The sequence below is a fragment of the Corylus avellana genome, chromosome 7 (assembly GCF_965113065.1).
Source record: "Corylus avellana chromosome 7, dhCorAvel1.hap1.2, whole genome shotgun sequence".
Classification (NCBI taxonomy): Eukaryota; Viridiplantae; Streptophyta; class Magnoliopsida; order Fagales; family Betulaceae; genus Corylus; species Corylus avellana.
In genome coordinates, this window is record NC_142496.1 from 8,144,264 (window position 1) to 8,161,674 (window position 17,411).

The 17,411-nt window shown below is 33.6% G+C and overlaps 1 protein-coding gene across 1 annotated transcript; it reads right to left on the reverse strand.

Annotated features, from left to right (window-relative positions):
- Nucleotides 1-3,239: 3,239 nt before the first annotated feature.
- Nucleotides 3,240-10,115, reverse strand: LOC132184179 (RING/U-box superfamily protein). The gene is made up of 5 exons (XM_059597705.2): nt 9,141-10,115; nt 7,698-7,847; nt 4,012-4,110; nt 3,730-3,885; nt 3,240-3,648 (listed from the first exon to the last, which is right to left on the reverse strand). The coding sequence occupies exons 1-5, from the start codon at nt 9,750-9,752 to the stop codon at nt 3,520-3,522; spliced, it is 1,146 nt and encodes a 381-aa protein (XP_059453688.1). The 5' UTR covers nt 9,753-10,115; the 3' UTR covers nt 3,240-3,519.
- Between the last annotated feature and the right edge of the window lie 7,296 nt (nt 10,116-17,411).

The following is a 17,411-nucleotide window of genomic DNA, read 5'->3' on the forward strand; positions in this document are numbered from 1 at the left end:
AACTTCAATTTTAAACTTTTTTTGAAAAATGCGTTTTGACAATTTTTAGGGTAAAAAAGTCAAATAAGTAGTTTTAAATTTTTACCAAATACATAAACTTTTTGTTTAACACAACTTTCTATGTATCGAAAGTTTTTTTTTTTTTAAAAAAAAAGAAAATGTTAAGGTTACAACATAAATCAAACTTATGGCCAATTTCTCTTTTACGTGTCATTTAAAAAAAAAAATTGATAAAGAAGATTTTGAGATTCTGAAAATTTGGGAAAAAAGAAAATTTATTTGGTTTAAAATTCAAACTTTTTTTACACGTAGGAGATAAGTTGGCCATGAGTTGGGTTTGTGTTGTATCCGTATCAACCTCATTTTTTTTACTCTCCCTAAAGCAATTCCAAACAAATTCTTAGCCCTATGTTAGTTACGTAAGCTACTTTTGATGGTATTGTGAGGTGGGCTTGAGGTTTATCTAATGCTCTCATCTACTCCTCTCATTACTCAAAATATTCAACCAAAAAATAAATAAAAGAACTGTAACCTTTAACTAAAATCTAACATTTCGAAGGGAATAAGAAACTTTGGTCCTTTGTACAAATTCCATATGATTAAGTAGTGAGAGAGAACAATGGTTTTCTGAGTATCTAAACTATCATGAGAGTTTTAAAATGGAAAGAATTCTACATAATAAGCCTCATCTATTTTTTTTTTTTTCCAAATTATTTTTTACAATGAATTATGCAAATATGATGCATTGCATTTATTTTTATATATAAACAGTAACTTTATATGAGCTTGAATCTTATAGTAATATGGTCAATATTGTTACAACTTTTTTTTAATAATTTTTTTTTGACACATATCGGCATGTAAATGGAATTAAAAATTGTAAGCATTTAACATGTTCCATTCACATGCTAATACGTATCAAAAACAAAAACATTGTAAGAGAGTTATATATCTAGATGATTAATTCACTTTGTTTTGACTCTTCTAATGTTTACAGCAACTACTCAACTTGTATTTTCAACTATTAAAGTTGTTAAAACAAGACTTCACAATAAAATAGATAATGAATTTATTGCAAATATTTTAGTTGTTTATATTAAAAGAGAAATTGTTAAGAGCTTCATCAATTCAAACTTGATATTTAATGATTTTGTTTTTCTAAAAGAATGTAGACTACAGTTTTAAACACTTTTTTGTATTAGTGTCAGCATGTTACATTGCTTTTTTTTAACACACAAGGGTAGGGGGAAGGAGGATTCGAACTAATGACCTCCTCTTCATGAGGTGTATTACATTGCTAATATGTCAATTTTAACACATATTTATTAACTTTTTATAGCTATACTTTTTTGTGATACGCATATTATGTGATAAATTACTTCATTCTTGTTTTAAATTGTATTCATCATATTTTTAGTTCAACTCCTACAATGATAATTTTCTAGCTCCACCACTGTTGAGGTTTTCATGTCAAAACGACCTCATGTTCATTAGATTTCAAACTCTCGGAGGCTTCTTTGCACAAACACAGCATTTTCAAGCTCTGCAGCCTTTAATTCAACTGGCTCTCTATCTTCTTTGTTTTTCATGTATCCTTGTGGAATCCACATAATTGGATATAGATAATTTTTCATCTGAACAGGAACCAGAGAATTACTTCCTTTCTTTGCAACAGCGAGCTCTTGCTCCTCAATCTTCATGCCTTTGTCTTCCTTTTGGTTGTGAGTGTGATTAGGACAACCATAACAATGACAATTTTTGGGCATTATTCTTGTCATACTTGTATCTAGGCAAATCCATCGAGTAGTACGGAGGAGATATGTCATGAACAGGGTGGCTTCGTGATATATGGGTCGGACAATAAAATCCGGACATGATACGATAAATATCGAGTAACTGACACTTGTAGGAACATTGACATTTTTTTTTTATATAGTTTAGGTGGAGACATCGACACAATTGGTAGTTTTGAGGAGACATTGACAATAAAATAATAGTTTGAGAATAGTATCTGTACTTTTTCCAAATTTTATCAGTCTTGTGGGCCATTTCTAAGATCACTTATGATCAGAGCTTTAATTTTATTACCTTATTACTAAGGCTAAGAGGACATTCATGGGGACTTAGAGAATCAAAAAGGGACAAAGAATGATGTGGACATTAGGAAAAATAGGCCCTGACAACACTAACAGGAAATTTGACACGAACCAATCTACCGATGAAGGTACCAATCGATCAATTTAACTCGGCAAAACCCTACCAATCAATTGATGGTCAGGCTAATGATTGTTAGGTTTAGAACATTGCGGACTTCATAGTTCATAGAAAACTAGCTGATTGATTGGCGAAGCGCAACGACATGTCATATAAAACTTGAAACCCTAGTGATCAATCATATAAAAATAGAAACCCTAGTGATCAATCAGTTTAACTCAGCAAAACCCTACCAATCGGTTGATGGTCAAGCTGATGATTGTTAAGTGATAGAACATTGCAGACTTAATAGTTAATAGAAAACTAGCTAATTAATTGGTGAAGCGCAAAGACACGTCATATAAAAATTGAAACCCTGGGCTCTATCATTAATCTATCAATGACAGATATCATGCGATTTATATAAGTCTGGAATTTACAAGAAGGGGCTTATTTAAGGCGTATAAAGGAACCCTAGCAACCATATGGTCATCTAGAGCCTCCGAAACATGCAAGGGAGAGAGAGAGAGAAAGAGTGCAGGGGAGAAGAGGGAGGAAGAAAATGGGGCTCTTTTCTTGGTTCTTTGAGAGTCCAAGGCCCCAAGAGATAATTTCTCAATCAAAGCTTGTGTTTTCCTTCCTAAAAGCACTGTTATTTTCGTTGACTTGATTGAATTCACGAGAGTGTGTATATGTGCATATTTTCAAAGGCAGTCACAATCAGGCATGCCTAGACGACAATCACAATCAGACACCATCTCATAATATATTGACAGCAATCATTCCTACTTCCTAGAAACTACCCACTATGAGATTTCACCATCACTTTTTGTCCCTATATGAACCACTCCTTGGATAATAATTTGACACCAATCTTTCCTACCTCCTAGAAACTGCCAATTCCTTGGATAATAATTAGTAATCTTCACTTGAATTACAATCTCATCAGATAAAGCTTTCATATATTAAGCTACATCCTATATAAACCACTTCTTTTGCATTCGAAAACAACAGAATTGAGCGTAAGGCATTGCAACTCAAGCATAGAACAACAAAAAAATGTGTAACCTAAGATATGATATTAATGATCCGTATTAAATTCCAGATAATTTCAATTAACATGGAACTGCTAAATCGCCCAAAGAAGCCCATTGTATCAAAACAAGCAAATAGGGGGGGGCCGAAGCTTCACACCAAAGAATCAATTCTGGATCATGTATTGGAGGAAATGAAATCTATACACCATAGAGAGGGTAAAAAGAGAAGCAGTGTCCAAAAGCCTCTGGCATTGAGGAAGTTGCAACTAGTCTGTCACCATTCTTAGCATCAAGCCAGCACTTCCGCCTTACAGACAGGGCAACAATTTTTCTGTCCAAGCCATTGTTGTATACATTGTATGTGATAGCCGTGTCCACAATCCAGCTTACCCATCTCATCATCTGCTTCATATTCCTCCTATATGGACAAATATGATTTGAGATGGATTCAATGGAGAAGAACAAGAATCAAAAACGGACAAGTTATTACAAAACTAACCTGACAAATGCTGCACTTTCTATCTACTTGCTTAGATAAATGTGCTGATAGATCATTTATAAGTGAGAGCTTAGTTTTCCTGAGGCAACGGCCTATTTCCTCTTCTTTTAATCCAGTGCTCACATAGCCGATTCTCTCACCGAGCTCAAGCAATTCCTGGGAATCATGATAGAATGCACATGATGAAATCGACACAGATATTATTAACATTCGGGGGGGCCAAAGCACAAGGGGAAAAGGACATAAATTGAAGATGGAGTTTATAAGAGAAAAACAACACACCTCATATGTCATATTATCTACATCAAGTCTCAGGTCTCTATATCGATCTTGTATGTCAAATCTTCCCCCCATTATCAGACTATTTTGGAGCATCATAATCTGCACCATCCAGCACTGATTTAAATACAAGTCTTGGCCCTAGTACGGTTACATATAAGGTGAAGTTTCACCTCATAAATTTATTACTTCACAAAAATACGTGTTATATTCATTAGAAGCCATAATTTTAATCTGAGCCTAAAGAGTAACAATTTATATAACTCTATAGCAAAGAGAGATAGAACAAGATATATACAGACACCATAACAGGTACAATGGGTTTACCTATGATGGAGAACCAATCCATCTATAGAATTGAACCAAAAAAATAACCTCCATTACATTCAACGCATTCAAGCTACTTATGGCAGTGACAAAGCAATATTATTTACAAAAATGCCTCTTTACTATCAGTTTCAGTGACACGATAAAAGATCCAAGTCATACTTTCAGTCGAGCACATCCTTAATCCGCTGCTATCAGGTAAAGTTGTTTATTAATAATTTCTACCAAACACCAAAACTATTCAATAATGAGAAAAACAACTGGCTAAGCCTCCCAGATCATTTTAGACATAATGACAAACACATATGCCACTTAAAAAAACATATTGCTGACTTAAATTCATAATTGTCCTTAACCAGGATCATCTTCACACATTCAAACTGAATGCCACTATCACTTTTTATATTCAATGTTTTTTATGCAAAAAAATAAAATGAAAAATTCCATAACCAGAATTACTTCTTCAAATTCGCATACATGTGCAACTAGGACAAACAACAACTCTACTTTGAATTATTCTTGGAAATTAATTTCTGACGGAAAGCTCCTACAACAACTAGTTATATGCAAAAACTCCTTCCACTTTGAAAGCAGTAATCCTAGAGACTTCTGGGGACACAAATTAGTTTACTGAAACAAATTAAAGATAAGTTCATGATCTCTCGCGGAGCTTAAAAGAACTTAAACAGGAAACCTACTTATGAAGCAAAGTTTATTCTGATTCTAATTTTAAGGACAAACTACTAGTTCCAATTGACCATTGTCTCCTAATAAATTCATCTCTTAGCTAATTTATAAGATTTATGTGCATGATCATTACCAATGGAAACAACATTGGTAACTAAAAGCATACAATGAATGAATATAATAAACTTTCGCATCTCAAACTGCTAACACAAATTTTATTGAGTCAAACACTACAACGAGATGGCATTAAAGACAAACATGAAATGTGGTTTTGAGTTATAAATAAAATTTCTACTTTCTGTTAATAGTATTGGAAAAAACAATATGCAATTACTCACACTTAGGCATTAGACATAGCAAGTTGTATCATATATCGAAGATCATTCCTGATTTAAAAAATAGTTGAAAGCTGGCAATGCAATGTGTTATCAGACTTTAGTTTCATGATATGAATATTTAACATAAGCCAGTAACCAATCTCACCAAAAAGCATTATATGCATTTTGTATATATCCAAGGAAATCCTTCTCCTTATCTCTTTTCCAGTGATGATATTGTGTAAAAACCACCATAAGACCTAAAACGTTCACTATAGACAGGAAACCAATTAGTCAACTCGGTTTTAAGGATATGTAATAAATTCCCTTTTCATACATGATATACCTCAAGATGATGATCAGATTCATCCTATAAGCCAAATTCTTTGCCCAACTCTCAATTTGTACCTCATACAATTTCTCAGGATTTTATTCTAAAATAAAATATCAGTATCGTCAGTTTATCAAACTAGACATAGACATTTCTATCACTTGTGAAACTATTATATCCTAATAGCTCACTGAAGACAAAAATTGGGAAAACTTCATTTAACCCTCCTGAACTTTCAGCGCTTTTGCAATCATCCCCCTAAACTTTGAAAACTCTCAATTTAGTGTATCAAACTATAAAAAATTTACAATGTCACCCCACCGTTAGGGTTTGGGGTTAGCTCAAACAAAGTATATGAGAAATATTTCTTATACTCCTGTACTTTTAAATAATTAAAAAATTCTATAAAAAAAAAAAAAAATGGAACCCAAGGCTTGGCTGGGTCAGCCCAATGGCAAATTTTTTACTTTTTAATTTTAAACAGGGGTATTTTGAGTATTTTAGAGTCCTCCATTAGGACTTAACAAAAAACTCGAACGGAATGGTAACATTGCAATTTTTTAAAGTTTGATACACTAAATTGAGAGTTTTTTAAGTTTAGGGGAAAGATTGCAAAAGCGCTAGGGCTAAGTGCTAGGGCTAAGTGAAGTCCCCCCCCCCCCCCCCCCCCCCAAAAAAAAAAAAAGAAAACAGACTGCTTGTGTTTGGAATCATTTCCTTCACAAAGCTTGAGTCCAATGTATGTCACAACCAGGTTTACTCTAACAAAGTTTTAGCATTAACTTGTGAAAAGACGTATATTATCATCATAGTACATTGGAGATCAAAAAAGTCCATGATACAAGAAGTCCATAAATAACCTAGGAAGATATTATCCAATGGGCGAACCAACTCTAGGGCTTACTTCTCAGCACATTCTTCTTTTTGTTTGCATTGACAAGTGATATCCCCTACTTTTTCTTTTTCCTTTTTTTTTGCTTTGATACCATTTATTTTCCTATAGATAATAAAATATCAATCAAATTTTACAAGCTTCCTGGGAGTCTATGGTGCAAAAGGCATTTATTTGATGGAAGCTGATAAAGTGCATCAAGATTGAATTCAAGAGAAACTAATAAATATGGTGGTGATAAACTGCAGGGGGTGCTTTTTGAAAAAATAAAAATTTTCAAAAGTATCACATCTAAAGAGCTTTGCATGAGGTGTATGCAGGCAAAAATAACACAGCATCTACAATTTACATGCATCTTCTGGTGAATTTTTACTGGAATATTGAAAAAATAGATAAACAATTTATCCACTAAACCAACTTAGATAGCTACATACACTCAAGTTCTATATACTTGGGAACTCATTATATATAAATCAAAGTTGCACAACTTACCTGCCAAAATTAAACCCAACAACTACATGGACTGTATACCGGAAACTGACTACTAACAACAATATTCCAAACTACAATAATTGAGCTGTACCAATTCTTTATCAACTTGAATAAGCAAAGCATGAGAGAGAGAGAAGAGATAGTATGACAAGAATAAAATATAAACCAGCATCCCCAAGAATTATAATAATAATCAACTTGGAGAGCTGCTCTTTCAGCAAATAATATAATTCAAAAGAAATCACATGTAAAGAGCTTTCCATGAGAAGGCAGATGCTGGTGTGGATTAAACAGCAACATCTCTAACTTAGGTTAAGCAACTTCTGGTGAGATTCTGCTCACAAATAAGTGATTAACAATTAAACCACTAAAATACATTTGTTTTATAGATATTTACCCTCATGTAAAACCCAAACTATCAAAGCTGTACAGTTTACCTGCCAAAACAATAACAATAACCGCATAGAATTTAATTGAAGTAACTACTTGCAACAATATCCCAAACTATCAAAATTAAGCTGTGACAATTGTATCAACTCAAAAAGTAAGGCTCACGAGAGTGTGAGTGTGATAGGTAGAGTAAACAAAAATCAACACCCCCAAGAATCATATTAAAAGAACTATATATGGATCATGGACAGACCTCAGCAAGGCCCTCGGGAGAAGGATGGCGAGCATGCCGGTAATACCTAGTTCCAAATACTTCCGAACCATGGAGCGTAGGTACATAGTCAGAGTCAGAATCCAGAAATGATATAGGTTCAGGGTTCACTGCTCGCCTTGAGAAAGGACGCTGCAAAGATTGATGAAGCGCAACCAAGCAAAATCAAAACAAACCCAACATGGAGAAACTTAAAAGAAACCATTTGATAAAAAGCATATCTTCAACTCATGAATAAACAAATTTATAGAGAAAATAATAGAATGCCCTGCTCTAACTCAACCACTGAAGCGATTATCATAAAGTTCAAGGCAACTAATAAACAAATTTAGGTGGGGTCTTAACATAACGCGTGGCACAAACAAAAACTTAAAGAAAGAATACAGTTTGCGTCTATAACTATGCAACTTTCATACGTACACGCATTGCCCCAAAAAATACAAAAAAGAAAATAATAGTAACTTAATTGCATGAACATCACACTGACAGAGACAATAACATTTTTTTTTTTTTGATAAGTAACTGACAGAGACAATAACATATAGGTCAAGGCAACTACTAAACAACGAAAACATCACAAAGTTCCATATAACAAGGAAGAAAAGTTTTCCTACACAAAGTAAGACCCGCTGAGGAATATGAAATTGCTAAAAATATTTGAAGAAAAGAAGGGTGCCCTTAAAAAAATTCAAGAAACCCCGACTAAAATGTTTCACTAACAAATAGGCAGCCACTAAATTTATTGGTGAACAGAACAAACGTATAAGAAAGAACAAATATTAAATTAAAAAATGGACTTCCAAAAGAACCGAGATTGGCGCAGCAAAGTGATAAACCCTTGAATCTATAAGGATTAACCCTAGAATTCGGGGACAAAAAAAATCTCAAGGCAATTTTATTGCAAAGACTGAATAATTTGTCAATTCAGGAGTATTTACAGTAGGCGACTCCCAGGCCGCTGTTGGTTAAAAAAATATGGGTTTTGTATATATAAAAAAGTCCCTTCATTTGGATGATTGAGTTCGGCCACAAAGGTGTGTTCTTTTTCTTTTCTTTTCAATTATTTTCTTCAGAATAGGAAGCAAAGAAACACTAGTGGATGTAGACAGCTAAATTAACATACCAAAAAACAAAGAAGCAATCTAGATTAAACAGCATAATGATCAAGACCACCATTTATGCAGCAAACCCAGGTCAGGCACCTAAGGAATAGCCAATTCAGTTTACAAAATCGACACCAAAAACCCAAAAAAGGGATATCCAATCCCCACCCAAAAAAAAAAAAAAAAAAACTACACATACAGAAAATAAATAATAGGGAATCACAAATATCTATATCCTATAAAATTCAGCATCCACACCTATTGTTATAAGAAAGAGAGAGAGAGAGAGAGAGAGAGAGAATGAGGATGATAAGAATGGTACCTCCCTATGACTCATCTTCTCCCCATCAATCTTGCCCCTTCCAGAGGACGCATTCCTCCTCGCCACTACGCAATCCTCCGGCGAAAACCCAATTCCGGGACCACACCAAACATCTTGAACATCCATACAATTCAGAGAATTAGACCCATCTCCCACTCCTCCATGATGGGTCTTATTACTCTCCCTGTCCTTATTGTTAGTGTTGTTGTTGTTGTTGCTGCTAAAGTTCTTAATCTTCGTCTTCTTCTTCTTCTTCCTACTCTTCTTGCCCTCCCAGTCCGCCGAGCCCCGAATCACCGCCGGCACCGACACCTGCTGCGACGCCGAGGCCGTGCACCCCATGCCCCTAAACTTTGCCGAGGCAAAGTTGTTCTTTTTCTTGCTGCCACTATTGGTAGTGGGTGTGGTTTCGTTTGTGGTGGTGGAGGAAAAGGTGGAGAGCAGGAAGGAAGAGATGGTGGATTTGCAGCGAGTAGATTGGATAATGGAAGGGATTTGCGGGTTTGGACTCGGAGGATCTGTCTCCGAAATGGGTTGGTGGAATTGACTTCTGGGTCTCCTCCATTTCTTCTGCTCTCCCATAGATGAGGCCTCTGCTGCAAGCACAGGCATGGTTTCTATACACTCTGTGAGTCTCAGAGAGAGAAAAAGTATGTGTTTTTCGTGTCTATGGGATGGTTTTGAGAGAGTCAAGAAAGGAATAATGGATTATGGAATATGAGAAGATGTCATTAAAGCTTTTAGAGTGAGAGAAAGAGAGAGAGAGAGGGAAGAGAAGAAGTCATTTTTGAGTTTAGTGGAGAGAAAAGAATAGTTTTTTGTTGGTTAGTTTTCCATTTGTTTTTTATTTTTCCATAAAAAAATTGTGTAGAGAGTGATGGAATTCTCTTCTCTTTTTCTTGTTTTACGGGGTTTGTTAGGTGGGCTATGGTTTGTCTTCTTGTTGGGATCGTGGGTATATGCCATCATCAATCAACCAGCAAAAGCCTGAGAGAAGGCTCTCTGGAATCTGTGTTTCACTAGACTTTTGCTTTCTTTTGTTTTCTTTTCTTTTCTCTTCTTTTCTTTGTGCTTTTTTAAGCTAAGGCTGATGCTTACTTATCACTTATCAGAGAAAGGTCTTTAAACCTCTCCCTTTCCCTCCCCCCGTCTGTCTCTTTTGTGTAGCCATTAGAGGCCGAGGAAGAGTTAAATTATGTATTAATGGGGGGCACCAGCAACCAAATCATCAAATAGAGTCTACAAAAAGTCAGATTTGTGGGTTAGTGTGAACACCATTTGAGAGGGCCCTACAATAAAAATCAATCACAAGGTCAAAAATCATATCAGTGTATTGGGATTACTGTTCTAGCATTTCATTAGGCCAAATAGTAGCAATCATGTGAGAAGCTCTAAATTTGACTCAAAGGATGTCTTCGCTCTAAAGCTTCCTGTGGTGGGTCCATGCTCGGCCTTTGTGTTCTACTCCCTTAAAAACAACCATTTTTTTAATTAACAATGATTCCTTTTATAAAGAGAAAAAATAATAATAATAATGGTCCCATAGGGTTAAGTTAACTATCATTTTTGGGTAATTAGGATTATATGTCCGGCCATCCATCTGCATAGGTTACGAGTGAATTTTTAATCTTTAACTCAGTGAGTAAATATTAAATCCACTATCAACACATGTGGTAATGGATGATAGAGTATGAATAGGTGGAGACGGCTATTACATATAAAAATATAGCTTTATCTTATAAAACAACATTGTTTGAATTGGGCGTAATCCAATTTTTGGGATTAAATTTCGAAACAATCTTGGAATACCCTTTAAAAAAAAAAAAAAAATCATATAAATTAAGTTCATAGTTTAAAAATAATAATAATAATAATAATATTCAAAAAGAGACCAAATGCAAAGCAATGACATGGGCGGTTAGTATAAAAGCGGATTCTGCTATGATCTTGCGGTTACTAAAATTTGCCCTCCATATAATGCAAATGTGAATACGAAATGAGAGTATTATTCATCCAAATAGTAAGGTTTACCCCCCTCTAATGATTCTCTCATTTTTATTTTTATTTTTCTGGAAATTTCCATTTACAATAATGGGTTTTTTGTTTTTTTTCTTTACATGTCATTTTCCTTTGTTCTTTCTTTATGATAAGTTGTAAGTAAAACAGCTGTACCTTTAGACAAAGGAATTTTGGTAATAATGTATTAATGTGCCTCATATACCCACATAAACATAACATATATAAAAAATAAAAATAAAAATAGAAAGCAACCCCATACTAAATTTTTATTATTATTATTAATTGATATTAGAGAGATTGAGAAATAAGCATTAGTGTCCATTCAGTAACCCTTAGAAGACAAGAGTCCTTTCAAAATTTCGTGATTGAATTTGACTTCAGTGTATAGACGACAAAATTCCAGCTCTACTGGTAAACAGAACAGGGCACCATCACACTGCTCTATAGGGATTGTTTGAATTTTATATTGCGGTGAAAAGTGATAGTTTTTTACCCTTTTTTCCCCGACCAAAATGAATAATAATAATAATAATAATAATAAAAAAAAAATTACATGGTAAAAAACACTGAAAAATTTTCTGGTTTTGGCAGTGAGCCTATGTAGCCTTTCGAAATGTCAAAACTGAAAAAGAATCCGGTGGCTGGATGCTACTCTTGAACGACGCAAAGGAGCTAAGATGCCTCTCTCTGGGTTCGGAAAGAACAAACCAAAACGACAAAAAGCAAACGCGTCTCTGCAACTTCAGCTCAGAAGACTTCTGTGGACCATCTGATCGTGTCAGTTTTTGTTTCACGACATGTTGGGACGCAGTTATAAGTGGACCAAGTGGTTGAAGTGGATGGCAATTTTCTTTTGGAATTTCTTTAGCAATTTGAATAGGTAAAGTCACTTATTATTTAAGTAGGCGGGCATATAGTTTAATTATTTTTATACAAGAGTTATCATATTATTTTATTAAATTAATAATAATTTGGACCGATAATTGCTGTAGATATTTATTGGGAAGTAGATTGGAGTGTGTTAAATTACTATCCAAATGTGAACCTAATTATTCATAGTAATTGAATACTTGCAACCTGTTAGATTAGTTGTGACGCCTCGTAGCCTTCGATTCTGGGTCCGACAAGGAAGACAAAGGGATTAGTAATAGAAGACGTTAGATTACGAGAGTTGCAAAGTTATCTAAAATAACAAGAATAACAGCTAATTAGCAAAAGAGTTTAAACAATAAATAGGTAGCACATGTCCTTTCTCTCTCGCGAGCCAAAAATTTTACAGTTGGAGCTAGGGTTAGAGGGAGGCGGCTCATCGTGATGTGAGGGTCATGATTGGGGAAGAGGATAGCCTCTCAGTTTTCCTTCCAAAGGTGACACCTTTTTTTTTTTCGGTGCTCTTCTTTTTTCCTTCTTGGGGTGAGATATTTTGCTAGGTTGCCATATTGAGCAGGATCACGTGTCGCGTTGCCTTTTCTGAAAAATACCTTCAAACAGCAAAATTGGAGGGAACGGTGCTTACTCCTCTCTCGACAGGTTTGGTAAAGCTGGAGGCAAGGTCAGGCTCAACTAGGTAGCTTAGCGGGGGAGCGTTGGGTTTCGCGGGTTAGGCCTTCCTTTGTAGGCTCACTTCTTTGTAGAACTCCGAAGAGGCTCATTATGGTAATCCGCCGTTTTCTTGGGTCACAATCGTAGCCTAATGAGAATCGGCTTCGTTGGCCTTCGAAGGGACCTTTCACAAGCCATTAGTTTTAAGTTACAGAGATGATCAGGGTCGTCTGATTAAGGCCAGCTGCATCTCGCGCCAGGGGTACCTTTCACCCGCTGCAGCTGAGTCCAAGGCTGCTTTGCTGGCTATTGATACCTGTTACGAGTTGGGCTTTACTCATGTCCAGTTGGAAGGGGATGCCAAAGGTATTATTGATGCTGTCAACTGTGAGGAGAATGATGGGAGTAGTCTGGGGCATTTGGTGGCTGATTTGAAGGTGAAGCTTCAACTGTTTACCCAATGGCATATGTGTTTTGTGAAGAGAGCAGGGAATATGGTGGCACACCTTCTGTCGAGGTATGCTGTAAAACAGGGAATTGATAATGATTGGAGTGAGCCTCCTGAATGTATTCGTGATACCATTTTGCTAGAGCAATTAGCTCTAGTATAAGGAAGTTGCAATAAAACTTATTCTTTTACTCAAAAAAAAAAAAAAAAAAAAAAAAAAAAAAAAGTTTTAAGTTACAAGATGGTTTTCAATCAAATATATGATTAGCAATCAAATTCGACCTAATTTTTCTTAACAAACATATATCAGTGGGTATGTGTATGCATATAAGTACTTAATTTACCGCTTTCTAAAGATCCGATCAACTAAGGACCTAAGTCCAATTAAATTATCGAATAATTCTCAAACCAGAATTTAGTTCCATTAGTAATTAAACATACCCTTATTATGTTTGTTAATGTGTTTTAGAGGGTTTTTTAATTTTTTTTTTTTTTTTTTTATGCTTTGACATAAAGGTGATATTTTATTTTTTTATATATATTTTTAAGAGTGTTTTGTGTCTTGATTTTTTGTTAATTTATTTGTTTTAAGAATAGAAAACAAACACTTTAATATACATGACCTGATATTAATTTCTGAAGTCATTATTCCAGTCAAAATTTTCATAAAAGACGTATCAACTCTCATTTTCCAATATCAACTCAGAAATGTCTTTTCTTTTTTTAATTAAAGGGGGAAAATTCAAAGGTCTAAAAGCAGCCGCTAGTAATTAAGAATGGTCAATACTCAATAGTTTGAATGTATTGTTTTACCGACTTTAGTGCTAAAAACATGTGTGAGGGAAAGGACACACTAACAACTACGCATGCCTTCAAAGTCGAGGGCTTGAACTTTCTCCCACTTCGTAGAAAAGTAAACATGTTTTTATTTTATTTTTTTGTTTGGTTGGAAAAAATTTAAGATAAAGATTTTCTTAAAGATAATCCTCTATTCATAAACGGTTTTGGTTTAAAATTATTCATCTCACCTTTTTTTCATTTTTTTAATATTTTCTTACTTTTTACATCACATAAATCACTTTTTATTACTATTCAAATAAAAAAATTAATACAAAACAAAAAATTTTCATTTTTCCAGACCAAACATTCTTACTTTTTCACTTTTTCAAAAAAAAATTATTCTTACCTTTTTTTTTTTTCATTAATCAATTTTTACTACAGTGTCGGACCAAAACCCTTTAACAAACATACCCTGATATTTTTATTTTTTATTTTTACATGTCTGCACAAGAGAGAGGAGTGGAATTTGAACTAACGACGTCCACCTCATTAGGCGTCCCAGCTGATTCCATATTTGATATGGATATAAATAGCCCAAGAGGATCATTCCATAAAAATAAAAATAAAATAAAAAGAAAACTTCACAAAGTTATCTTGAACTTCCACGCGTTTTAACATGACCATCCACGTTCAAAAACTCTTAATCTCATCCATCGAATTTTTAATTTGATGCAATCTCCCCCATTGAACGTTAGAACAGGCGATAAAAATGATAAAATGACCTTTATACCCATGAAATTTTTATAAAATTTTAAATTTACCCAATTTTTTTAAGAAAACAAAAATTGGAGAGTATTTTGATATTTTTCATAGCCTCAGTTAGGATTTAATGCCAAATCCTAACAAAGGCGGTAGACTGCATTAAATTAAAAGTTTGAAGGGTGAAATTGAGAGTTTTTAAATTTTAGGAGTCTTCTCAAAATGTGTAAAAATTCAAAAATATTTTGCAAAATTCAAAATTCAAAATAAATAAAATAAAATAAAATAAAAAAACCCAAAAAAACTAGGATCCCACCTCCAAAAGGGTCTTACTCAGAAAAGGTGGCATAAAATTCCCATATGATGTGTATATTCAGTTAACAAGAAGTATATTCAGAAAATATAAAACCCATTTTTTGCTATAGTAATTCACAACTGTAACAAAAAAAAAAAAAAAAAATGTTCAATATTATTCATTCTCACCAACCCTCTCTCTCCCAGCATCACCGCCAAGTACTTTACCTGACCTTGCTTGAGAATAGAGATGCTCTAACTCCCCTCTCTCATCACACTCACTCAATTACTTATAATTGGCTTAAATAGCTTAAAAATTCACTGAAATTTTGAAGAAAAAAAAAAACCCAAATCCTAAGTTAAGATTTAATAATAGAAGATGTTATTATCAAAATGATCATTTTCATTCTATTTATTATTAATCTTAATTTATGTTCTCATCTTTACCATTATTGCTAATATTGTTGTCACCACCATCCCCGTCCCTATTGACACTCATCATCACTAATCATCACTATTTCTACTTCCATCACTACCACACAATAAAATCATAACAAAAAAAAGAAAAATCGATGGTATATATTGAAATCCTTATCAATTTAATTAATAATAATAATAAGTTTTGAAATTACTTAGGGGACACAACCTTAGTGGCCTTCCAAGCAACATCATGCTAACCTTAATGCATTTTGTAAACTTTGAAGCAGTCAGTTGATGAAAAATATAGAAATGCCACCAAATTGGCTCTTTGGTATATGACAGCCCATTTAAACCAGCCGACAATGACCAGAATGTTACAAAGGGAATCACGTTTTTTTTTTTGTTGGCATAATTAATAAGGTAGCATATATTCTTTCATAAAAGTGGGAAGTTATATATCCTTTTCATTGATCTACCTTTTTTTTTTTTTTTTCCTTTTATTTGGAATTGCTTTTTTGTCCCCCCTTAATGTTGGGATTGTTTTTGTGTACAATTCTTGCTAGCTATTTAGTAGATTGTTACACCAATGGCAATACCATACAATTGGAATGATGTAGAAGTGTAAATTAGTCGTAATTTTTTATTTTTTTATTTACAAACCATTGTTGATCTAAACTCTAAAGATTGATTTTTATTGTCATGTCATCTCGATGGTATAATAATTGTATAACTGTCTATTAAATTGATTTACTCATAATTCTATTGGTTTACTTGTATCTTGTGACACCGTTGTAGCATATTAATTTAGTTTGATTATCTCATTCTTTTATGATTATTCATGCAATTATTCAAGGAAAATTATAAACTACTCTGCAATGCAATCAAATTCATACACTGCACTATTAAAGGTGGTGGTTCAGTGGTCTCAGGTTAATCTCAAAATGGTTTGGTAAATGTTAAGAGATAAATTTGACTCCCACAATCAAAATTTTCATATCTTATTAATATAAACCGTCCTGGCGGGTCGAGGTCAGCCAATTTAAAGGAGCGCTTGCGATCCTCTGCTTTGTAGACGATCTAGGCCCCTCCTATTAAAATCCTAATAGATAAGTATTGTTATGGCTATCGATCTTTTAAATCGTTAGTTGTCTCAAAAGCTTAAACTGATAGAAATAAATAAATTTAATCACATAATCATTATTTTAACACTTATTCTCATGTATGGGTTTAAACTCTCTTTTTTTAGATGAGACTTCAACACGTAAAATATTTAATTGAAATAAGAGGTAAATAATAGAGTCAAGGTTCGAACTCATGAACTTATTTGACTTTAGTATTATGTTAAATCATCAATTGTCTTAAAAACTTAATTAGCTTATAAAAATAAATAAATTTAATCACTTAACCATTATTTTAACACGCTAAAATAAAAAAACCATTATCGCAGAAGTCTACCCTTTTTGCTAAAAAAAAAATAATAATAATTCAAACACTGCAATTTAAATATGAAAAGCGCGCAGTTTATACTTTGGTTCAGTCGAAACTGTAATTAAGTCTGTAACATAGAAAAAAAAGGGAGACAAGTTTCAACTTTATTTGTTTCGAGTGTTTTGACCGCAAATGAAGGGCTGCTTTCGTTTTTTTTTTTTTTCATAAACGTTTTAAACACAATGAAACGCTGAAAATGACGAGTCTGTTTGACATGCGTGTAACAGCTAAACATATTTTTGACTCTCTTTTGCCTATGCAGATCCCTCGAGAGTCGGTTTCCTCTTTATATATATATATATAAATAAATAAAGAATTTGGGAGCCAAATAAATAAATTTAAATTTTTTTAAAAATTGATGTGACAGATTGTGAGTCGCAGACGAAAAAAAAAAATTACATTTTTTTAATTTAAAAATCGAAAAATACTATGCTTACAAACACATTTTATATAAAAAAACTTTTACGAACTCAAAATTTGAATTTATCTCATATCCAGTTATGTTGTACTACATCAATTTA

Coding starts and splice junctions, on each gene's coding strand:
- LOC132184179 (XM_059597705.2), bottom strand. CDS start 9,752: ATGCCTGTGCTTGCAGCAGAGGCCTCATCTATGGGAGAGCAGAAGAAA. Junction 3,886..4,011: donor TAGATAATATGACATATGAG/GTGTGTTGTTTT, acceptor CATGATTCCCAG/GAATTGCTTGAGCTCGGTGA. Junction 3,649..3,729: donor GAAAGTGCAGCATTTGTCAG/GTTAGTTTTGTA, acceptor TTGTCCATATAG/GAGGAATATGAAGCAGATGA.